At 46.2% G+C, this 24,164-nt stretch overlaps 1 protein-coding gene across 3 annotated transcripts in view; it reads right to left on the bottom strand.

Moving 5' to 3' along the window:
- Positions 1 to 13,529, bottom strand: part of STK24 (serine/threonine kinase 24) — a 110,370-nt gene extending 96,841 nt beyond the window's left edge. The window contains exon 1 of one of the 3 annotated variants that reach the window (XM_064585940.1): positions 12,772 to 13,529. In XM_064585940.1, coding sequence (XP_064442010.1) covers positions 12,772 to 12,813 — 42 coding nt within the window. In that variant the 5' untranslated portion in view covers positions 12,814 to 13,529. The remainder of the gene's footprint in view (positions 1 to 12,771) is intronic. The other 2 variants (XM_064585941.1, XM_045869630.3) reach the window with 2 other exon arrangements.
- Between the last annotated feature and the right edge of the window lie 10,635 nt (positions 13,530 to 24,164).

The following is a 24,164-nucleotide window of genomic DNA, read 5'->3' as shown; positions in this document are numbered from 1 at the left end:
TTTTTCCAAACATATATATGTATATCTTAAGTATTAAGCAAAACAACTGCCAAGAAAAGAAAATGGATTTTGCCCAAAGAGAACCCATTCATTTCCTAACTGTCCCCCCTCCTCAGCATGGGGAGCTGGCTGGACAATGCACACCTTCCCTGAAGGTCTTCCCTTCAATCCAATTAAGAAAAAAGAAGGCAACATGACATAAATACTAAGAGCTCACCAGGGGTTACTGGGGAGGCAGGGGATATCCTGCCAGAGGAGCAGGTTCACAGAGGAAGGACAAGCAGTGAGCTGACCAGGGAGAAGGACTGAAAAGCAGTACGAGGTATTTGGTCAGGAAGCAACCAAAGGCTCTTAAGCAGGGAATGACGTGATAAAAACTACAGTTAAGAGAAGTTATCCTCGGGCGCCTGGGTGGCTCAGTTGGTTAAGCGACTGCCTTCGGCTCAGGTCATGATCCTGGAGTCCCAGGATCGAGTCCCGCATCAGGCTCCCTGCTCAGCGGGGAGTCTGCTTCTCCCTCTGACCCTCCCCCTTCTCATGTGCTCTCTCTCATTCTCTCTCTCAAATAAATAAATAAAATCTTAAAAAAAAAAAAAAGAAGTTATCCTCACAACTCTGTGGAAGATGATCAAGTTCAGGACTTTTGTTCTGGTTCGGTGTTTTCCAAAAGAACCGTAGAATGCTAGTTCTGAGAGATGCAGTCCTTACAAAATAAGGTTCTGACATTAAAAAGATACAGAACACACATCCTCCTCTACCTCCCAACAGGTTTATACTACCTGCTAAAATGGTAAAGTCTCCATCAAGTCTCCCAGAAGCCTATTCAATTCCCAAAGTCAGACCCATGGTTCCAAAGTCAGTCTTCTAAAATACAAGTCATAAGTCTCAAGAACTGATTGTCTTTTTTTTTAAGATTTTCTTTTTGAGCAACCTCTACTCCCAATGTGGGGCTCAAACTCACAACCCCGAGATCAAGAGTTGCACGCTCTCACTATCAGTAGCCAAATTATGGAAAGAGCCCAAATGTCCACCAACTGATGAATACTGGATAAAGAAGATGTGGTATATATACACGACGGAATATAACTCGGGGATTAAAAAGAATGAAATCTTGCCATTTGCAACAACATGGCTGGAACTAGAGTGTATTGTGTTAAATGAAATAAGTCAGTCAGAAAAAGACAAATACCATATGATTTCACTCATGTGTGGAATTTAAGAAAGACACATGAACACAGGGGAAGGGAAGGAAAACTAAAATAAGATAAAAACAGAGGGAGGCAAACCGTAAAGACTCTTAAGTATAGGGAACAAACTGAGGGTTGCTGCAGGGGAGGTGGGAGGGGAGATGAGCTAAGTGGGTGATGGGCATTAAGGAGGGCACTTGACGTAATGAGCCCTGGGTATTATATGCAACTGATGAATCACTAAAGTCTACTCCTGAAACCAATCCTACACTACATGTTAACTTGAATTTAAATAATAAATAATAAAAATAAAAATTTGAACTGGTGAAACCCCAAAAAAGAGTTGCACACTCTACTGACTGAGCCAGCCAGGCGCCCCAAGCATTGATATTTTTTTAAGACTTTTTTATTTATTTATTTGACAGAGAGAGAGAGACAGACAGGGAGAGGGAACACAAGCAGGGGGAGTGGGAGCGGGAGAAGCAGGCTTCCCACCAAGCAGGGAGCCCGATGGCAGGGCTCGATCCCAGGACCTTGGGATCATGACCTGAGCCGAAGGCAGTCGCCCAACCAACTGAGCCACCCAGGCGCCCCCCCAAGCACTGATTGTCAATTGAGCTTTCAAATGGGCGTCACTATAGAGTGTCCCACAGTGGAGAGCAACAGGAATTTAAGGATTTTTAGTTCTCCAGTTTAATGGTTTTCAAATTGTGGTCCCTGAGGCAGACACACATGGGGAAAACTTGTTAGTTTCCATCCTAGACCAACAACCTAGCAGTCCACAGTTCATCAAGCTCTCCAGGTGATGAAGAGAAATGCTAAAACTTAAAAACCACTGGTTTGGGGCACCTGGGTGGCTCAGTCGTTAAGCGTCTGCCTTCGGCTCAGGTCATGATCCCAGGGTCCTGGGATCGAACCCCGAGTGGGGGGGTCCCTGCTCAGTGGGAGGCCTGCTTCTCCCTCTCCCACTCCCCCTGCTTGTGTTCCCTCTCTCGCTGTGTCTCTCTCTGTCAAATAAATAAATAAAATCTTAAAAAAACAAAACACTGGTTTGATTATGGTACTTTTTTCAGCTAATCCCAGCAACAACTGAAAGGCAATAAACAAGGGGCCAGCCAAAGGCCCCACTCCCAGCCTAGGGGTGGGCTGAAGGGCTCAGTAGAGGGACTGGGGATCAGGAATGGGGAAAACATCTAAGTCACCACCCCCCACAGCCACAATCCTACATTCTAGAAAGCCACTTAAAAATAATACCAGAAGGCGCCTGGGTGGCTCAGATGGTTAAGCGTCTGCCTTTGGCTCAGGTCATGATCCCAGGGTCCTGGGATCGAGTCCCGCATCGGGCTCTCTGCTCCTTGGGAGCCTGCTTCTCTCTCTGCCTCTCTCTCTGCCTCTCATGAATAAATAAATAAAATCTTAAAAAAATAATAATAATAATACCAGAGCAGGAAATAAATCTTTAAAAGAAAAAAAAAAAAAAAAAAAAAAGGTGGGAAACCAAAATACCATCTCGTACCAGGCCTGGACTGGGCTGGTTTCAGAGGCTTTAAGCACAACGTGACCCTTAGGGACACAGGAGCCCTGTGGGCCAGGACGGGGCAGGGGCAGGATCTGAAAGGCTCAGCGGGAGGCATTCTGGTGTAAGGGAGAGCACCACCAATGTTGGCATCAGAGGTCAGGGCTCTAACCCCAGCAAGGCTGTTTTCTAGCTGAGGGGCCTTGGTTACACTTCCTAAGCCTCTGGTGTAAAATCGGTGTAAGGGCCCTTACACCCCGGGAAGAGGCCTCGAGGATTGCCCAAGGGCAGAAACCGCCCACCAGAGCCCTGCCCTTGAGAAGAAGGTAATAAAAGTTTGTCCTACTCCTTCAAGGCTTCCTTCCACTAAGAGCAACAAATACTCATTTGCTCAACTGAGCAATACAGCAAAGCCAAAGGCACCTTTACTTCTCCCACTTACCTATTCAGGTAACACAGAAAAGAAGGAAAAAGAAAACCTGCCTACCATGAGGAACCACTGAGGAAGTAACTCTTTGTACTTAACATAATCTTTCTCTTCTCAAAAAAAAAAACAATCTTTCTCTTTTCAAATTACCTCTCAAGAAACATTTGGTACAATGAAGTGCATCAAACATAAGGAAGCTCACAGGATGTTCAAACAATACCTTTCTTCAGCTGGCTCTCAGTTCATCGGGAGTTCAGGTAGCAATTTAACAACTGTAACCACACTGCACAGAACTCTAAAGTTATCCTACGAAATGGTGCCTAAAATAACTGCTAACCAATGCCTAGTCCCCCAAGTTCTGGATTATCTTTCATTTTCACTTAATGATTTATCACTCTAAATTTCTACCCAAAAAAAGTACTTTGTTCCTAAGTAGGAAATCATTTTAAGGTCACATCCCACAAGAGCAGCCTTACCTGTTTAGATACACACCTGAGCCGCTGGTTCATAAACACCGAGTATTTATGGAGCAGCGCTAGGCCACGCACAAGGCCGTGCACAGCATGGGGCGTGCGGAGACCCCCAAGCCACGGGGCTCAGTCCACAGCGCACAGCCCCCAACACACGGCCACCTGGCTCCACCACGTGTCCACCTGAACACCCTGGCAAGCTCTCCGACATCTGCTGTGCATCTGCGCCCAGGTCCTGTGCTGACCACAGAACCAGCAGCCGGGACTGATGCTGCCCCCACCCTCCCAAGAAGCACACACTCAATTCCAGGCCAGGGGCTGGGCCCCCAAAACATACATCAACTGAAGAAAACATTTCTCCAAAGAGATACTACAAGGCTGCAAGAAAGGGTTCTGTGCCCACACGATTTTGAGACTAGAAAATGAGACATAGAACGGAGAAAAGCAGGTTCTCAGCTCAAGTTAGGGAAGTGGAGGTCACTGTTAGAGATATGGAAAAAACAGGCATATATTTATATTGTCGTTGACTATCGGAGAGAAAACAGAAGGCACAATCTCCTGAAGACGACAAGGGCCTCAGGAGTCCTTCACCACGCTAGGGCACTTGGAGAAGTTCTGACCTTGGAATTCAAATTGTAATCATTCTATTCACTCATCTGTAACACCTGAAGAGAAGGACTTCCAGGTAGGAAGCATACTGAGCATAAGCACCTACTCTGGACAATCCTGAAATCCCAATAAACCATAAGCAAATGGAGTTCTCTTAAAAGGTTAAACCTCTGCCTACCAGGAGGGGAGAGAAGACCAAAAGCAATGAACTTCCAGAAGTGGGCAGAAATATGGGGGTCAGTCCTTCCCGTCCATCCGGCGCTCTGTGGGCATCAGGCTTCAGGCTGCAGAAGGGAGGAGGGGTCAGCCCGGAGCACGAGCTGTAGACAATAAGGGGTCCAGACCAGAGCTGGTCAGAGGCTTCTCCAGGAAGGGGAAATGTATAAAAAGCTGAAAGAAATGGACATCAGCTATTCCTCACCTCTCCCATCTGGTAGAAGCACCTGGTATCATTGAGGTTTAAAAAGCTCCAATCAAGGGCAGATTTCCAACCAGCTTGGTTGCCCCCACTCTTAAGAGCAGACATTCAAGGGTGGCCTCTAGCATTAGAAAGAAAGATCATGACCAATAGGAGGAGAGAAAGGGACTTGGAGGAAGAGAATCTATTCTGAAGGAAAGAAACATAACTGCAGTTAACATATCCAGGGAGGTAAGAGCAAATATTTCAACAATAAAAGAACATTCAGAGAACCAAAAAGAGCTCTTAGAATTTAAAAAATAAGAGCAGAAACACTCATTAGAAGAGCTGGAAGAAAAAACTGAGACCATCTTCCAGAAAGCCAAATAAAAAAGACAGGTAGGAAATAGGTTTAAAAGGGTAAAACTATTTGAGGACCAGTCCTCAAGAGAAGGTCCAACATCCAAGTAATACTTTAAGAAAGGAAGAACACAGAAAAGACCTGAGCTGCCTGATTAAATGGGCTTACTGAGTACCTGTCACAAAAAACAGACCTGCATCATGACATGTCATTGTGAAAACTGAGGTCCCAGAGAAAAAATTCCGATCCTATTCGGTTCAGGAAGAACAAAACAGCTCACACACACAGAATCCAGTATTGGTGTGGCACGGCAGCCTTCGCCGGCAACGACTGAAAGCTAAAAAAGTGGAGAAATGCCTTCAAAATCCTGGAGGAAAATAATTTCCGCCCTGTGACTATATCCCATGCCAAAATATTAATCGAGAGGAAAAGAAATGTTCAGATATCCATGACCTCAAAAAACCTATCTCCCATGTACCTTAGCCACAGGAAGGCACTGCAAGATATGCTTCATTAACACAAGAGTGTGAACCCAGACAGACAATGATGGGAGACAGAGAAAAGAGGTGGTCCAGAGCAGCACGAGTCCCACATTTGAGGGCCAAAGAAAACAGGCTGTGAGCAGAGCACCAAGTGCGGATGACTGCCAGTCCACACGGGAGCGGCTCAGCGGGCTCACAGGAAGACTTCTCCAAAAAGGTCACATGGATCTCTACCTGAGCTTTGGAAAAGGTTTCAACAACTTGTGTGAGTTTTGGCTGAATAAGCTATAAAGACTGCTACAGACCGAATGTCTGTGTCCTCCCAAAATTCCTATGTTGAGACCCAGTTCCCTATGGGATTGGTATTAGGAGGTGGGGCCTTTGGGGGTGATTAGATCATGAAAGTGGAGCCCTCAGGATTGAGACAAGTACCCTTAGAGAGCCTACAGGGCTCCCTCACCTCTCTGCCATGTAGCAGACCATCCATGACCCAGGAAGTTACCCTGAGCAGACACAGAACCTTCCAGAGCCTTGATCTTGCCAGGCTCCAGGACTGCGACAAATAAATGTTTATCGTTTAAGCTACCTAGTCTATGTATGGTATGTTGTTCTGGCAGCCCAAACTAAGGCAATTACGTTATTAAGAAAAAAAAAAACTTTCAGAGAAGATTTGCAAAGTTACCCCGGTTCGCTAACGGCCGGGCTGGGCATATAGGCACGGGCTTAGTTGCGTGACGGCCTAGTTGCGTGACGGCCACACTAACGTGTACACACACATGTAACCAAAGTCACAATGTAACTATGCTGGGGAGAGGGAACAGAGGGACATGTGCCTGGAGGAGGCAAGAACCAAAGCTTCCTCTTCAGAGTCCAAAGTCCACAGATAATGCCTGAAACCAGAAACAAAGTAGCAGCAAGTTTTAAATGTTCTTCATACACAAAGTGGAAATAACATCAATCAGCTAACAGAGATCAAAGGGGCTGCCTTTGGGGAGCAGGACATGGGAGGCAAGGGGCAAGTCACTGCTATCCTTCCAAACAAACCTTATAAGGCCATGGGACTCTTGAAATCATGTGTTCAACCTTTCAAATAAAAACTAAACAAAAATCCTAAATAATTAAAAATAAAACAAAGAATCTGGACCTATACGGTCATTTCAAATCTCAGGGCCTAAAAATCTGTTTAAAAATAGGAAGAAGCTTAAAATAATAGGAAGATAAACACCCGCTACATATTTCATAAGCATTAATACAAAACTCCAAATGTTCCCACAATTTATTCAGATACCAGTGGGCGCTGCACAGATAAGGTTCCTTGTACTGGCCATGAACCCTCAGGAAAACAACAACCCTCGAGAAAACATAATGGAAGGTCTCTGAAGTCAAGAGTGCTGTTCCCAGGGGTAATCCTCAATCTGAGGTGTTTGTATACTTTGTAGCAAGCAAAGGTACATCCTGCTTTATATTTCTTAATCTGAACCTTGGAAACCAGGCAGCCATTTAGGATTAGGAAACTCCATACTCACTCCAGGAGTCAGGTGTTCTATTAGCTGTTTTTCTTTTTCCCAAAGCACTTGGCACTAGTTTTAAACATATTGTACCGCAGAAACATGAATTATGGGAAATGACTGGTCCAAGGATAGCAGCTGACCCTAAAGAGACACAGAGATAACAGTGCGACCTCTATTTCCTGCACGCACTCCTGTTACAAGGTTCTATGAATGATAACAATGCTGAGCTAAAGCATTAAAAAAAAAAGCCACAAAAGGGTAGGTTGGGTGTGGTCCGTTTCCTGCATGTACCGTATTCCTAAGCAGGCAACTCTGAATCACTGGGAGATGGCTCCCAAATGGAGCGCCAAGTGGCATGTTTCTCAAGAGATCCTCTGACTCCTTGACCCCAGCCTCAGCCTGTCTGTAAAAAATACTCTAGAAAGAAGCAGCAACTGCCAACAGGCTCATTTCTTCAGTTACTCCTCACACTACATCTTGTACCAAGGTCCTAGAAATACCATTCAACTGAAAAGCAATGTCCACTTGCAGGAAGCAAGCTCAGCTCTACACATTGGAACAGGGCAAAGAGGAGCGCAGAAGTTACATCACATACAGGAACGAGAAAGCAAAGATGGCTGCCACTTGCCCATAACTACTCTGAGGGGACACTGTGCTATTTTAGCAGCCTAGAAAAATCTAACCTGACCAATTTCTACTTGAAGGTCATTTGGTTCTCGGTGAAATACCACCAGGAACATTCCCATAGCTGGGATTACAACCAAAATGTCCTAGACAACTCCAAGTTATATTTTTAATAATTTATAAGAATCGTCTTGGGCGCCTGGGTGGCTCAGTCGGTTAAGCGACTGCCTTCGGCTCAGGTCATGATCCTGGGGTCCCGGGATCGAGTCCCACATCGGGCTCCCTGCTCGGCGGGGAGTCTGCTTCTCCCTCTGACCCTCCTCCCTCTCGTGCTCTCTCTCATTCTCTCTCTCTTGCAAATAAATAAATAAAATCTTAAAAAAAAAAAATCGTCTTATAACACTGCCCCCCCAAAATACATTTTTAAGCAAGACAAATTATTAACATTGTTAAATGTTGGGGACAGAAGAAAAGAGGGAATATGAAGTATTGAAATGGCTATTAAATAAAATACTTAGGCAACTAACAGTAACAGAAAACCGTGCCTTTATTTTCGTTATTACTCTTAGCATAGAACAACAAAAAGGGTCAAAAGCAGGGGAGATTGGAGATCGTAAAAAAAGACTGTTAAATGTTCGCTGAGAGTTCAAATTACCAACGTTTGAAGTCAATCTTGCTAGAAAGTCCACCTTGAGGGGCGCCTGGTAGGCTCGGTCGATGGAGCATGCAACTCTCGATCTCGGGGTTGTGAGCTGGAGCCCCACGTTGGGTGGAGATTACTTGAAAATAAAAAATCTTTAAAAAGAAAAAAGTCCACCTTGGCTATCCGGCTGATACCTGAACTTCCAACCACTCAGTCTTGTCTGCCCCTCCTCTCACCAGCCTGGGGTTCCTCTCACTGCCAGCATGCCCCAGAATCCAACTCCTTCCACCTACAGCAGGGAAGCAGGACCCCTAAAATTCAAGACACTCAGCGCTTCCCTACCCCAGCCAGAGCTGGCCCCCTTCCCCAGCCCCTGCTGCCTCTCCAGCCCTGGGGTCCAGGCTAGCCCCACATGAACCTGCTTTCCAACCCCTTTGAGATCAGCTCTCACTGGGCTGCTGACTTCCTGAGCACATGGCCCAGGGAGGTTCTCACCCACCCCTCACAGGTCCTGGCACCACACTCCACAGAGAAACGTGCTGCGTGCATGTGGGCTCCCCATCTCGTCCAACGTTCTAAGACCCTAGACCCCATTCCACACTAAAGCATTTCCCTCAAGGTGCCTTCAGAACCTCCATCTCACAAATACCCTGAACGTCCACACACCATAACATGACGCCAACCTTTCCGCAGGGTGCAGACAGCAACACGCTGAACATGGAGAGGTCTCTTCCATGGAAACAGGAAAAAAAAAACTATGGCAATGTGACACTAACAAGAAAAAAAAAATGCAAGAGCACTGAAGCCACAATTAAATGCAGCTGTCCTTCTGTTTTCCTTCATTTCCCAGATTCTCAAGTGCACACAGGTTTCCCCAGGGTAAGCAAGAGCACTTGAGGAAAGCTCCCAACATGTCCAAACTGGCTGTTCAATGTCCTTCTCGCTATCCCAACTTAAAGGGGCATTCTCAGCAAAGGTTGGTCTCTCCAACCAACTAGATCAATGCAGAGGGAGAGAGGGGGCAGGATGACTTACCAAGTAGAAACTAAGTTTCCCAGCTATTCCTGTAAACTGCCTGTACTTTCAAATAGGAAAATATCCTAAATTAAGGACATCCTCAAAACATGCTAACTCACTCAGCTGTCCTACACATGTGGCATACCTAATTCAGTATTTTTCAAACTTGGGTCAAACCAGTCAGCTGTAAAAATCAATTTAGTGTTGCGACCACCTCCTTTTTTTTTTTTTAAATAAAATACATGACACAACATCAGGGCATCACAAGTGGTAAGGATCAGGGCTGTCTCCTGAAACTTTTGTTTCAGATCTTGATGTAAAATATACTTCTTACACGGGTCACAAACCAAAAAACCTTGGAAGCTTAGGTGTGACTGATAAAAATCTGCAAGAGAAATTTATAAACCAAAATCTAATTCTTTTTAAATTACAATTTTCGCAAACTAAAAGCTGGCTAGTGTTCCTACCACCAACTGAAGCTTGCTTTTCTTCAAATCTGAATTAAACTGATTGAAACAACAAATGTCCAAGGACACGGAGTACATACTTCCACAAATCAACCTAATTTCTTTATGTCTATTTGTAGTTACTACATTCAGTTCATGACTTTTTATTTTCTCCCCATGCTAGTAAGAAACTGGGATGTGGGAGGTAAAAAAGGAAAGGCCCCTGGCAACCTTCATTAAACATTTATTACAAATATTAACTCATTCGGATGTCTTCCACCCCTCACCTAGGATCTGGCACATAAATTTTCAATAATGGTTCCTGATCAAATAAAATATCAATCTCATATTCCTAATTTTTCGTATTTCTTCAGCAAACCCAAACTGGAAAGGAAAAAAAAACCTTTAATGTTTGTAAAAGTTAATAATAAAACAACAGGGCAGCATGGTAAGTAGAAGCATAGTCTGGGAGACAGGAAAGTTCTGGTTTCAAATCACACGCTTGCCAGCTAATATACTCCCTGTCCTTGGTCAGTTCAATTAGTCTCTGTTGGCTTTCACATCCAGAAGACAGCATAAATAATATCTCTGCCTCCAGAGGTACCAGTAAAAATCTAGAGGCATAAAAATGATTTGCGACACAACGAAAAATGGTGTTTATACTAAGATGTCCTTTCAGGCTTACTTTTTAAATATCTTTGATACTTAAATTCAGGCTGCCTGAATTCACTCTGCTGTCTTTCTCGAAATCTTTACCCCAACTCCTTATAAGCCCTGTTCAGAAGATGAGAGAGGGGAACAAAAAAAGGGAGGGGGGGACAAAGGTATCAGGACAGGGCACAGAAGGGTTAGCACGTCTCTCTTGTTTTATCCTAGATTACAGTCAAAAGCAGGTATGCCTTTCATTTAATTTAAATCCACTTTGAGGAAAGCCTCCCGGGCCAGTAACAACTGTTAATTCAAAGAAGAAAAATAAATGTGCTTGTTGTTTTTCTTTTCGGGAGAAGGGAGAGGAAAGGAATGTTCTTCCCCAAATAGCATACTAAGCACGATTACACAGTTTGTAGATGGACTTAAAGACAGGAATGGTCAAAGCCACCTTTTACAGCCCCCCAAACCTGTGACAGCTGAAAATCTGGTGGTCTCAACCAAACAAAAACAGTTCCCTTGAAATGGAAATTTACCTCCTCTTCCTAAGATTTTTGACCCACCCTCTTGATGACCAAAAAAAAAAGTGAGGACAAAAAATGTTGAGAACAGACACCACCACCAGGTGACCAACTGATACTGACTTCAGGGCACCAGCCAACAGGGCTTTAAGTACCTCCTCAAACTGATTCACTTTCCACAAAGGCCTTATACCTCCACCGTAACCTCTAAGTGAGGCATCTGTCCTAGATTACAACCTGATTAACACGGTATAAGTCAGTCTAAAGGAAATACTGATGAAAGAAAAAATGTTCAACTCAAGAGATCCTTCTTGCTCTCCGCTCAGGAATCATCTTTCACCCAGTTCACCGTGCCTTCCTGCCTCTCCATTCAAACCAACGCGAAGGAGGAACTTTAAGAAATACCAAGAAACCACATCTGATTTTTACCTAGCAGTCAGCAGAAGCTTAGGTTTTAAATGTGTGTTGAGTTTAAAAGCTCTTTAGATGAGATTCAAGGGCAGTTTTCTTCAAGTACACTCAAGATACTAACTTTGACTGTTACTCCTTTAAAAAAAAAAAAAAAAACCCTCAGGATAAAATTTTGGTAGCTTTGTGTTCCTATTTTTCTAGATTTCAAACCTGAATAATGAAGCCCAGCTTTCTTTTTATGGTTAAAAAAAAAAAAGATAAGGTGAGGTGAGGTGGGGTGGGGTGGGATGATCTGCCACAGAAGACGGGGCAGATTCAAGTCTCAGCCCCTAAGATGCCAGGTCCAAACACTGCACTTCTCAGCCCTAAAGAGCAAGGGAAGAAGAAAAAAGTGAGCTCGCTGATGTCTGTAAAACAACAAATAATCCACTTGGATACCGGGGTTGTTTTTTTAAAGCTCTTTATGTTCACTCGCTCAACTAAACTGGGACAGCAAAACTTTAGAGACATCCTCTTAACTGCACCGTGAGATTTTAATCCTAATTATTTTGCCACCATTTGTGCGCTTAACAAATACGACAAATTAACCAGAGCCAAGTGGTTTTGTTTTCCAAAGGGCTAAAAACAGTCCCCAAAGGCGAAAAAACTTTAATGCTAGCACGCACATTTGAAATTCAACTCCCCCCCGCCCCAAAAGTCACTGGTAAGCCAAGATGCCACAAAGTTATCAACGGGAGGTTTACTTGGAAGGAACTCGTCTGGATCCAATCAAGTGTCCAAGTGAAAGCCCAGTGTCCCTAGATCGGGCGGGTCAACCTCGGCTCGGGACACTGGAGTACATGCTGTCCGACTGATTCCCTCCTTCCAGAAGGTTGACACGCTCGCACTTTCCCCTCAGTTGGCACCAGAAGGAAAGGCGCGGAGCAAATGCGCTGGAAGTGGGGCTGGCGGTTACACCTTCCCTCACCCCGCCCTGCCTCCTCCGCCCGGCCGGGCCCAGGACGAGTCGGGGCGCGCCCGGGGCTCCCCTCCGGCCTCTCAACTTTATCGCCTGCTCGCGGGGGAACGGGGCCTCGACCGCCCCCCGCCCGCACGCCGGGCCCCGAGCCCCGGTCGGGGCCTCCAAGGGCATTTGCCCCCATCACTTCTCCCGGGGAGCGGGCCGGCGCCGGGCCTGCAGCTCGGCAGGCGTCGTGCGGGGAGGGCGGCGGGGAGGGCGAGGCGGCCGCCTCCCCCACACCCCTGCCAGACCACCGCGGCTCCCGGCCGGCGAGGGCGCCTCCAGGCCGCGCCCCCGCAGCCGTACGCCCACCCCCACCCCCCGAGCCCCGGGCCGCGGCGCCGGGCAGGGGCGCCCTGGGGGCTGGAGCGCCGCGCGGGAGGCCCGCGCGACCCCGGAAGGGGCAGCGTGCAGGGGGGGCCCGTGTTTACACCGCCAAGTTCCCCGCTTCCGCCCGGCCCGCGCATCCCTCCCTCCCCTCGCGGCCCGGCTCTTGCTTACCTGCATGCCGGGCAGGCCCGACTGCACCGGGGAGTGAGCCATGGCGGTCAGGACGGCCACTTCCTGGGACGGGACGGCCGGGCCGCGGCGATCCGCGCGGGCGACGAGGCCCGCGGGCCGCGCGCAGCCCTGGGGGCGGCGGGGGCGGCCGGCCAAGCCCGAGTCCGGCTTCGGCGGGGGCCGGTCGGAGTCTGAGGCCACCCCAGCCCCGGCGGGTCCCGGGCCGGGCGGCGGGCTCAGCGGCGGGCTGCGGGCCGCGTCTCCATGCGCCGCGCCGGGGAGGGGCTGCGAGGGGCGCGGGGACTCGCCGCGAGCTGCCGCTGCCGCTGCCGCTACCGCCGCTACCGCCGCTGCTCGGCTGGAGCCCGGCGGCCTGGGCCCGCGCGCGCTGGCCGCCTGGAGCCGGAGTGGGCGCGCACAGCCCGCCGAGCCCGCGAGCGCCGAGCCCAGCGCGCCCCGCCCCGGCCCGGCCCCCGCTCCCGCCCCCGCGGCCCGGCCGGGGACCCCGCCCCGCGCTTCCGGGAGGGGGAGGAGGCTCGCGGCCGCCCGGCGCCCTAGGCCGCAGCCAGCGCCGCCGCCTGCCGGGCGGGCGGGGGTCCTGGCGGGGGTCCGAGCGCCTCCCGCCGGCTGCCCCCCGCTCCCTGCCGGCCGAGCGGGGCCGGGAGGAGGCCGGCGCACGAGTGCGGGGAGGGGGCCTCGGCCCCGGCGCCCGGCGTAGGGAGGAGGGGACTGAGTGGGCGCTGGGGCCGGGCCGCTTGCCTAATCCGCCTCCCCCCTATCTCGCCACCCACCCACCCCGCGCACTCCCGGCCCGGGTCCGGCGCGCAGGGGGCCCGGGCGACGAGGGAGCGGTGAGCGCCAACTCTGAACTCTGCCATCTTCCTGGTCCAAGCAAGCCCACCCCGCTCCATCTGTCCCCAGGGAAATGGGCTCCAGGCGACCTCCCCGAGGGCAGAGTCTGGGGCGGGGAGACCTCGGGAGGGAGAGTGCCCAGAGGGTCCTCGGTCTGTGGCCAGTTCAAAACTACCAGGGCGGAGCTTCTTCGGTGTCCGGGTGCAGTTTCCAGCCAACCCTAGGAGGAAACCGGGAGGGGAGAGGTCGAGAGCTGTTCATTCCCAGTGTTTTTGCTGCTTGAAAACAGCCCCACTTGGAAGGCTCAGCTAAGCAGTGAGGGGGCTGAACCCCACCATCTCCGGGCTCCAGACCCAGGCGGGAGCGTCCACCCAGAAGAAAGGGGAAAATGGGGGAGGGGGGCGTGGAGGGTGGGCAAGGAGGAAGGGAAGACAATCGAAGGAAACCGTGTCTAGACTTATCCCCGGCCCTCTCTCGGCATCTCGGCTGTCCGCAAAAGCTCCAGGCCCCCTCTGGGGACCAGTACTGCCTTTACTTTTGAGTCACCTCTTCTCCGACTGACTACAGAGGAAAGAAGCCCCAGAAAGTATTTCATTTGACGGTGACAGTAACAGCCACTGACTGATGTGCTGCACCTCGGGTTGTTGGGACCAGGCAGTCATCCGTGCTGCGTGAGGTTGGACGTACAGAACGAACGCGAGTGGCCCAGAGATCATAAACAATTGGAGGAAACTCTCAAAGTCCGCCAGCGACGTAAGGGGTGTTTATACTCCGAGGGGTCACTGTATCCTGAGAATTTCTGTTCCCTCTAGTGCTCTGGATCAGACGAGGAGTGGGGTGCTAAAAATTAATCCCCACTTTCCCTTTGGAAACGTGCATGTTTTTCCTCAAAGTCCCGGATACCTTCAGATACCTTTATGGTATCACTGAGTCGGGAAGCCCTGCCTCCCCCAAGTACTGTGAAGAGAATGTGGCAAATACAAAGTTAAGAAAAGCATGAACCCTGATACCTAAGAGTTCACCATCTTGTGTGAGCTTTGTGTCCCTAATAAATGGGTACATAAAGAGATGAACAGCAAAACAAGCAAGAGCATGCATCTTTAAAATGTTCATAATCTTCAACCCAGAAAGTCTCCTTGCAGTAACATGGCCTAAGGTTAGGACTAAGAGGGGCTCAAGAATGGATACAAAAAGATGCAGTGCAGGGATAGCTATAATTGTGGGAAAACTAGGAACAGATTAAAAATTTAACAGAGATTGTTAAGTAAATGATAGTATATTTATACAGTGAGTACTACGTAGTCATTAAAAATGATGATGTATTACAATATTTAGTAACACGGAAAAGTATTTTCATTATACATTGTTAAGGGAGAAGACACAGTGTACAAATGTATAGCCTGATCTCAAACTACTTCCTATATATGAAGTTATATTTAAATATATCATTTACATATCTATATAATGTTATATGTGTTATGCATAACCAGAGAAAAACCTGGAAGTATGTACACCAAGATTTAGCAGTGGCTATCCCTGGAATTAAAGGTGATTTTTTTCAGTCTGTAATCAACCAATAGAGACCATCACGCTAAAACTCTTTAGGGTTAGCAGTCAGGCAATAACAGGGCAGCAAGAAACAGGACAAGTGGACAGAAATGTTTGGGCACTGATCGGAGGCATTGCCATTGGAAACTCATGGGGCCCACATTGCATGAGCTTATTTCCAACAAATAAGCCATGGGGGGGAGGGGTGGCCTTGGACCATAATAATCTTGTATAAAAAGTAACCAGAATCCCACTTCATATCCAGAAGCTAGTGAGGCTACGAACATGTAGATTATAATGGGATACAACTGATCTGGAAACAGTGATTTGCATTCAGTAGTTGGTCTCTTTCCCTATTCATTTTTCCCTATTATTTTCCCTGTTTATCTCCTCACTGTGACTGAACTTCATTTCCTCCTTTGACCATATTTATACCACTGAGCACAATTCTCCTTGAAAGAGAAGAAAGAAGCAAAATAGGAGTTCATGGTCCCACTCAGTCATATACGGACATTACCCAGTATCCCCAGGGCAGTGGCCCTCTCTCTTTGTTTCAACAGAGCAGATGATTGACACAGCCTGAGCCCAGGATGAGATCCTGCCCAATTGCTCATTGCCTCCATTCATCCATTAACACATTTTTCGGATGCCAACTACATTTCAGACATCTGGCTCAGTGTTGGGTCTGTAAACACTGGCACTCCTCAGGTGCCTCTTCTCCCATCCTAGAGAAACCATCTCCCAGGATCCTAACTTCAGAATTTTACTGTAACACGATTGATTAAATTTAGAGTTGCAACAGCTCTAATTTCCGCTAAGGAAAGAAGAGGATTATCCTCTCATCCTCTTCCTCTTGTCACTTCCTCTCCACCCTCAACATATTATTACAAGAGATCATATACTATTATAATTTCAGAAGGAGAGATTTTGAGGGTCTCCATAGAGATTATGCATTTGCTGGTCTCCATGGAGATACTTACTAACCCAGGGAATTATTTTCATCCCCTGGCCCTCTTTGTCTTTTGTGTTGACTTAAGGATAACAATTGGGCAATGAATTGTGCTCTGACACATATTCAGGACCATAAAGGAGATTTCCATGCCCCTATTTGGGGCCCTTCAGAATACAGAGCCCTTGGTTATTGACTCCCCCTAAGCCAGTGAGTAGTCTCAGCAGAGCTCAAAGAGCGCAGCTGAAAACAAGAATTCAACAATCAGTCCCTTCACTTCTCCTTCTGAGTTGAAAAGATAAACACCCCCAAATGCCACTTTATAAAGAGCAGCTAGACAAGGGGCACATTAGCAATTTAAATTTACAGATTAAAGAAAGGGACTTAGATGGTGAACTTTAAAGAGAGAAATATGAGTAGCTTGGATAAGTACCTAACAGAAGGCTTGACAAATTTCTACACATGTTCAGCAGGTGAAGACACAAAAGAGGAAGACATTATTAAGATTGGTATAAAGAGGCATGGCTAGTCATAGTTGGATGACATGACAGCGAGAAAATATATGCTAGAGCCCTGGGAAGAGATCCGGCAGCATTGGTGCAAAGGAAGTTTCATCCAGTGGGCGTGGAGCTGGGAGATCAAGCTCTTATAGCAACATGACTATAAGTCAGTTTGGGGCCGCACCCTACATTTGTCTCCTGGGGCTGCCGTGAAAAAGTCCCATGGGCTGGGTGGCTTAACAGAAACGTATTTCTTCACAGTGATGGAGGCTGGACGTCCGAGATCAAGGTGTCAACAAGGTGGATTCTGCTGAGGCTTCGCTCCTTGACTTGTAGATGGCCGTTCTCTCCCTGTGTCCTGCACATCGGTCTTCTGTGTGTGTGTGCATATGTGTGTGCCCTGATTTCTTTCTATCAGGACACCTGCTATATTGGATTAGGGCTCACCCTCATGACTTCATTTTAACGACCCTGTCTGCCACTGACTGCAGTCACATGCGGAGATACTGAGGGGTAAGACTTCAACATAGGAATGGGGGTGGGGCACCCATCAGCCCTTAACACACCCCTTTCACTGCCCATGCGGTTCTGGCCACCTGCTTTATCTGGTTCCTCCAGGCTCGGCTCCATGAGTGAGAGCTTCCTTTCTCCTCTCCCAAGGCCTGTGGACCGTTCTACACACGTCACATTTCACATTTATGCTAATAGGCATTGCTTCATATTTCCGTGGGCGTAGTCCCTAAACTTCTCATATAGAAACTAGAGCATTAATCTCCAACCACTGGACAACACAGAGCAGAAGCAGGGAACAGAAACACGTATTTCCTTGGTAAAGCGTTTCCAGTTAGAAGAAATCATCTGAAATACGTGGCAGAATCTGCCAGAAAAGAGTTCGGAATATTTTCCAGGGAGTACTTCAAGAGTCATAAATACTCATTTCAGCCAAAAGGTTATACTTTAATAAAGTCTTTCTTTCTCCCCAGTGTCTCCTCCGGCCCTGAGTATCACTGCACTTGGAGGTGCAATTTACCAGGATGGTCTGGGGCTGAGCCTGCAACAGGAAGGGGCTTTTTGTTCTCTGTTTCTGGCATGTTCTAGGGGCTCACACCAGGGAAGTTTAGGCTGTTTAGCAGGGTGTGTTAGAACAGGCTCACTAGAAAAATTCTCATGTGCAATTTTGCCTGGCAAAAAGCCAATTAACAGAGCTTGTCACCCTCTGAACAGTGGCCACTTGACCCTGCCAATCAGCTCATAAAGGCTTCAGTACACAAAGACTCATCAAGTGCCGTGTGTGTAGATTTCCTTCCCTCCTTAGGCTGGGTTTGCTTTCAGATGTGTCCAGAAAGGGCATAAATGAAATCATCCCCAGAAGGGTGATGTCATCCATCCCACAGTCTCAGAACTGTAGCTCCCCTTCTTAAAAGCCCTTGGCCCTGTTTTCTGACAAGGAAGACAAATTGTAAAAAGCAATTTTAATTTTCACTTCAAGGAGATCTAGGGAATTATGTGCTTAAGGAACACTGTATAACCACCCAAAGGTAAAATGTGCCTGGGAGTTGTAGGCATTGGTTCCAGAATGCACACAGCCAACTATGCTTGGAATCCTTATGAAAATACTGACCTGACACAACCCTATCATCAAGAATTCACCTGAAAAAAAGATAAGCATGTAGTTTCATACCTTGATTTTCCAGCCTAGTTTTATTTCATTTCCTATGAAGCTATGTCAGTGATTACTATTAGTCAGTGCTCTTTGAACAAGTGACGGAAACCTAGCTCAACCCTTCATAACCACAAAAGGGAAATTTTAGCTCCACGATGGAAATCCAAGCTTCCTGGACGAGGCTTGGATAAATCAGTGATAAAATCAGAGCTCTGCCTTTCTCTGCCTGTCTTCCCTGCTGGCCTCTGCTTACCCTTATCCTCATGTGGGTTTCCTAGATGAGGTGCCAGGAGTCTCTCTACATGTCTTTGTCATCCCAGAGAGAAGAGAGTAAGTTCTTCTTAGCCAATGTCATAAACAAAGCTAGTGGAGGAACTCAAATTTGTGTGTGTACGTTCTTGTGACCAGAGGGCAAAAAGACACAGGGATGGAACAGTCTAGTCCAGACAGTGTGCAATGTGGAAGAGACAGTTGCCCGATGGAAAGGAGACTCCTGGCCTGATCGATACAGTCCACCCTTTGGCTGTCCAGCACATGTGCATGCCCACATACACAAACAAACACTCTTTTGTGCACCCCCCGCCCCAACATAATAGAGCCAGCTCATGTATAACCATCCATGTACTTATCGCTTCTCCAAAGCAAGTCAAGTTCAAGTGCCTTCTAGTTAGGTCATCCATTCCTACTCTGGAGGCTCTGGATAATATGTATTCCTCTTTGTCAAGTCTGGATATAGCTTTTCACCGGTCAACAATCTGCTGTGTATCTATATGGTAAATGTTAGCATCCTTATTGTGTTGAATATGGGAAAAAATTTTTGATAACCACCTTAAAAACTCTCACCTGAAAAGAAAGGGAAAGAAAAATAAGCAGGTGTCATCATCAGTCCATAATATACATGCTATCTTCCCAGAAAGTGAAGCACTTGGGGGAGGACCTGGGTCAGCCACTGAGATTGTACTTTCCTCTGTTCTCTGAAAAGTTCTCCATGTTCTGTGGCCTTCCATGGCCACACTGGAAAGGAATATGTGGAGGCTGGCCTTTCCGGAGGGTGCACTGTTTTAGCAGCCCACCTCCCGTTGGTGAGGATTTGAGGTCCTGGAGATGGTCTTAAGTGCAGAGATACCAAATTTTCTCCTTCCCAGTACCCTTAATATCTCAGTAATTTTTCATAGCAAACCTGAGCCAAAAGAAATACCTAATAGTCCAATTAACTAAGAAGCTAGGTACAAGAACTTAGTATTTCTGTCTTAATAGCTTAGTAGCCCTTTGAAAAAATAATGCTGTAAAGTAGAAAATAATCTGGGGCCTCTGAGTGGCTCAGTAAGTTAAGCATCCAACTCTTGGGGTGCCTGGGTGGCCCAGTCGTTAAGCGTCTGCCTTCGGCTCAGGTCATGATCCCAGGGTCCTGGGATTGAGCCCCGCATCGGGCTCCCTGCTCAGCAGGAAGCCTGCTTCTCTCTCTCCCACTCCCCCTGCTTGTGTTCCCTCTCTTGCTGTGTCTCTCTCTGTCAAATAAATAAATAAAATCTTTAAAAAAAAAAAAAAAAAAGCATCCAACTCTTGATTTCAACTCAGGTCATTATCTCAGGGTCATGAGATTAAGCCCAGAGTTGGACTCCACACTGAGTGTGGAGCTTGCTTAGGATTCTCTCTCTCCCTCTCCCCTCCCTGCTTATGCTCTCTCTCTCCCTCGCTCTAAAAATTTTTTTAAAAAAATAAGAAAATAATCTATTAGTTTAATTCTTAAGTAATCACAGTTATATGCTAAGGGGACATATGTTCCTGTTGGACCCCATACAACTTCTCAGACCTTAGAATGAGATTGGACATATTTCTTCAATTCTTCAATTCTTGTTACACATTGATTTTTTTTTTATCATAGCAGCTGCCAAAATATAAGCAGTTGCTTTGCTGATATATGACATCATTGAAAAGAATGTAGCATGATCTAACGTTGAAACTGTGGACCACCTGTCAGTATGGTGTCTGACAGATGCTTAATACTGTTGTATTTCTAGAAAATGTAAACTATCCTGTGCTACCTCTGTGAACTCTCTGCAGTAGTCAGGGCACCTTGAGGCAGAGTTTGGGAACCATGGTGTTAGGAACCAGGAACTCCCCCTGTCTTCCATTCTGTCTCACCCATGACAATTCTTCTCTCTCACAACTTGTGTTTCAGTATAATCCAGGCTTATACTTGTCTGGACTCTGTTGGTTTCACGCAACAGAAACCCAATTCAAATTATCTTAAACAAAAAGAGTAATTTATCTCACTTAACTGGGAAAGCCAGTATTTAGAAGCCAGTCACGTCAAGTTTGAAGAGTAAAATTGTAAAAGGTGAAGCTAGCTGCTGACAACTCAATTTGGGGATTCGAAGAAGGTAATCAGGACTCTGTGTGTCTTGATATTTGGGCTCATTGGCTCCTGCTTGCATTACCTGCCAGACAGGCTCTTTCCATAGGAGAGCAGGATGATTATGTCAGCCTTAGGCCCTCATCATCCCAAAGGCTTAAGAGCCCAGATGAAAGGGAGCATCCTTCATGATAGTTCTGCTAGAATTCATAGGGAGGATTCTGACTGGCTAGAGCAGTGGGAGGGACAGAATCATCCCATCGGAATCCTGGGACAGGGGATGCCTGCGTGGCTCAGTCGGTTAAGCTCCTGCCTTCAGCTCAGGTCATGATCCCAGGGACAGAAGACAGTTTTTTATGGGTGCCTATAACCTAAATAAAGTCACACTGAGAAGACAGAGCCCTATGCCCACTGGAGTTGGGGAATTAGAGGTTTGTTCTGAACAGGTACTTTTTCTGGCACTGGGGAAATCTTTCGTATTAAGTTCGGCATCTTACAGAGTTGTTAAGGATCAAGGACTGGCAAACTTCCTGTGAAGGGCAGGAGAATCAGTATTTTAGGTTTGTGGAGCAGGTGATCTCTATCACAGCTACTCAACTTCACTATTGTATCAACAAAGTAGCTACAGACAATATGCATTCAAGTAAGCAGAGAGGAAACCTTGCTTATAAACCCAGCTGGTAAGGCACATTGGCACCCTGCCCAGTAGTTTGTTGACCCCTGATCTAGATGAGTGACCTTGGTTGGGTGAGTGGTCGGACCACTGAATAGAGTTCAAACAGGGCAAGTTTAGGGAAGTACACAAAGGAGGAAAAATAAAGTATAGCTATACTACCTGGATATGTAGAGATGACAGAAAGAGACCAAGGAGCTATCCTGGACTATGGATTGTAAATAAGCCCTTAATACATAATTGTAATTAAAAATAAGGCAGGGTACAAAATACATATATAACTGGTGAGAGCACAAGGAAGCAAGTTTATATAGGGAGAATTCAGGCTCTTGGGGAACATTACCAATGGACCTTCACAATGAAAACTAAGCCATACCAAGAATACCCATGAACAGGGGCGCCCGGCTGGCTCAGCTGGTGGAGCATGCAATTCTTAATCTCAAGGTTGTGAGTTCAAGCTCCACGTTGGGTATAGAGATTACTTAAAAATAAAATCTTAAAAAAAAATACCTATGAAGAATCATGAGCTCCTTAAGGTCAGGATCGAAGTTTATTTTTTTCCCTTTTGATCCCAAGAGTGTTTCTGGTGTGGAAATGTAGAAGAATCATATAATAAATATTTGTTTATGCACGTCAGAAACAGGTAAGTTTAAAAATTAAAAATCTATTATTTAGAAAGTACTTAAAAATGGGGCACCTGGGTGGTTCAGTCAGTTAAGCATCTGCCTTCGGCTCAGGTCATGATCCCAGGGTCCTGGGATGGAGCCCTGCATCGGGCTCCTTGCTCCGCAGGAAGCCTGCTTCTCCCTCTCCCACTCCCCCTGCTTGTGTTCCCTCTCTCGCTGTGTCTCTGTCAAATAAATAAATAAAATCTTAAAAAAAAAAAAAAGACATGCATGCATATGATAATAATGTTTTTCATTAGAGTATATGTAAAATTCTGCTTCTGGCAATGGCTGAATTCTGGCCTAGATTATTTCAGAACAATGTCATTAAGTATGACTAGAAAAGGTAGATGAATTAATTAATAGACAAATTAATAAATTAAAAAAAAGTGTTTGAAGTTATCAGAGAGTTAGCAAGGCAATTTGTGGAGCCAAGATCCAGAAGAGAGGGAAGGCACAAGAGGTGGAGCCGGCCTGTGGGGCTGCTCTCCTCCCTGAGGCAATTGCCTATTTGAAAGAGACAATTGAGTGGCAAAAGAGCAAAACAGAGGTTTGGCACTTCCATAGGGCCAGGTAAGCCAAGTTGTGATTTCAGTGCTAAAGAAGAGAAGTTCTGACAAACCCAGACTTTTAACTGGGACCACAGAGCACCACATCCTAAAAATGAAGGTGAATCAGAAATAGACTAACTCTCAGGGTCCCTGGGCGGCTCAGTTAGTTAAGTGTCTGATTCTTGATTTCAGCTCGGGTCTTGATCTCAGGGTCATGAGTTGAAGCCCTTCATTGGGCTCCACACTGGATGTGGAGCCTACTTAAAAAAAAAATAAATAGGGGCGCCTGGGTGGCTCAGTTGGTTAAGCGACTGCCTTCAGCTCAGGTCATGATCCTGGAGTCCCAGGATCGAGTCCCGCATCGGGCTCCCTGCTCAGCAGGGAGTCTGCTTCTCCCTCTGACCCTCCCCCCTCTCCTGCTCTCTCTCTCTCATTCTCTCTCTCAAATAAATAAATAAAATCTTAAAAAAAAAAAAAAGAAATAGACTAACTCTCACAAAGAATAAGTCTAGCTTCAAATCAGCTCAATAAGTTAGACTAAGACAATCTGTCCTAGCTTTGTGCTATGCCAGAAGTAAACTTTAATCCTTTCTGGAGGAAGGTACCATCATCTAGAGTCTCAAACCATCTGTACATTTTTTTATAAGCAATGTATGGTGCTTAATAAAAAATAACCAGGCATAGTGAAATAGAACTTACACAATATAACAAGACATACAAGAAAGCAAGACAGGACAGAAGACTGAGAGAAAGAATATATAATAGAAACATAATCATAGGAGATATCTAAGTAATCAGAAGGAACATTAAAATAAATATGACTGAATATGAATATAACAAGAAATTAAATGACAAGATGGAGAATTTTCCAGGAAAATGGAAACTGTAAAAAAGAATCAAATGGCTCAATCGGTTAAGCATCTGACTCTTGATTTCAGCTCAGGTCATGATCTCAGGGTCATAAGATAGAGCCCTGCATCAGGCTCTGTACTGGGCATGGAGCCTGTTTAAGATTCTCTCTTTCCCTCTCCCTCTGCCACTCCCTATCCTGCTTGCATGCATGTGTTCTCTATCTCTCTAAAAAATAATGATAATTAAAAAATTAAAAAGAATCTAATGAAAATCCTAGAAATAAAATATATAACTGAAATTCTTAAAAATTTAATGAGTTTTGGGGCACCTGGGTGGCTCAGTCATTAAGCGTCTGTCTTCGGCTCAGGTCATGGTCTCAGGGTCCTGGGATTGAGCCCCGCATTGGGCTCCCTGTTCGGCGGGAAGCCTGCTTCTCCCCCTCCCACCCCCCCTGCTGTGTTCCCTCTCTTACTATGTCTCTGTCAAATAAATAAAAAATCTTTAAAAAAAATTTAATGAGTTTAAGAGCTGATCAAACACAACTGAAGATAGATTTAATAAAGAGAAATGGTGTGTGTGTGTGTGTACATACTGAAGCTCAAAACATAAAGTTGAATAAAAGAAGGCAGATATAAAAGAATACTGCACATATGGATTACTATATGGTTCCACTTATATGAAGTTTAAAAACAAATGAAACTAATCTACAGTGTTAGACATCCAAAGTGGTTAAATCTGAGAGGATAAAATGAATAATGATTAATTGTGGGAATGAGGGGGTTAT

The sequence above is a fragment of the Mirounga angustirostris genome, unplaced genomic scaffold, assembly GCF_029215605.1.
Source record: "Mirounga angustirostris isolate CCGP_5_RB_7025 unplaced genomic scaffold, mMirAng1.0.hap1 SCAF_3, whole genome shotgun sequence".
In the NCBI taxonomy this organism is placed as follows: Eukaryota; Metazoa; Chordata; class Mammalia; order Carnivora; family Phocidae; genus Mirounga; species Mirounga angustirostris.
This window is presented reverse-complemented; position numbering and strand designations above follow the sequence as displayed.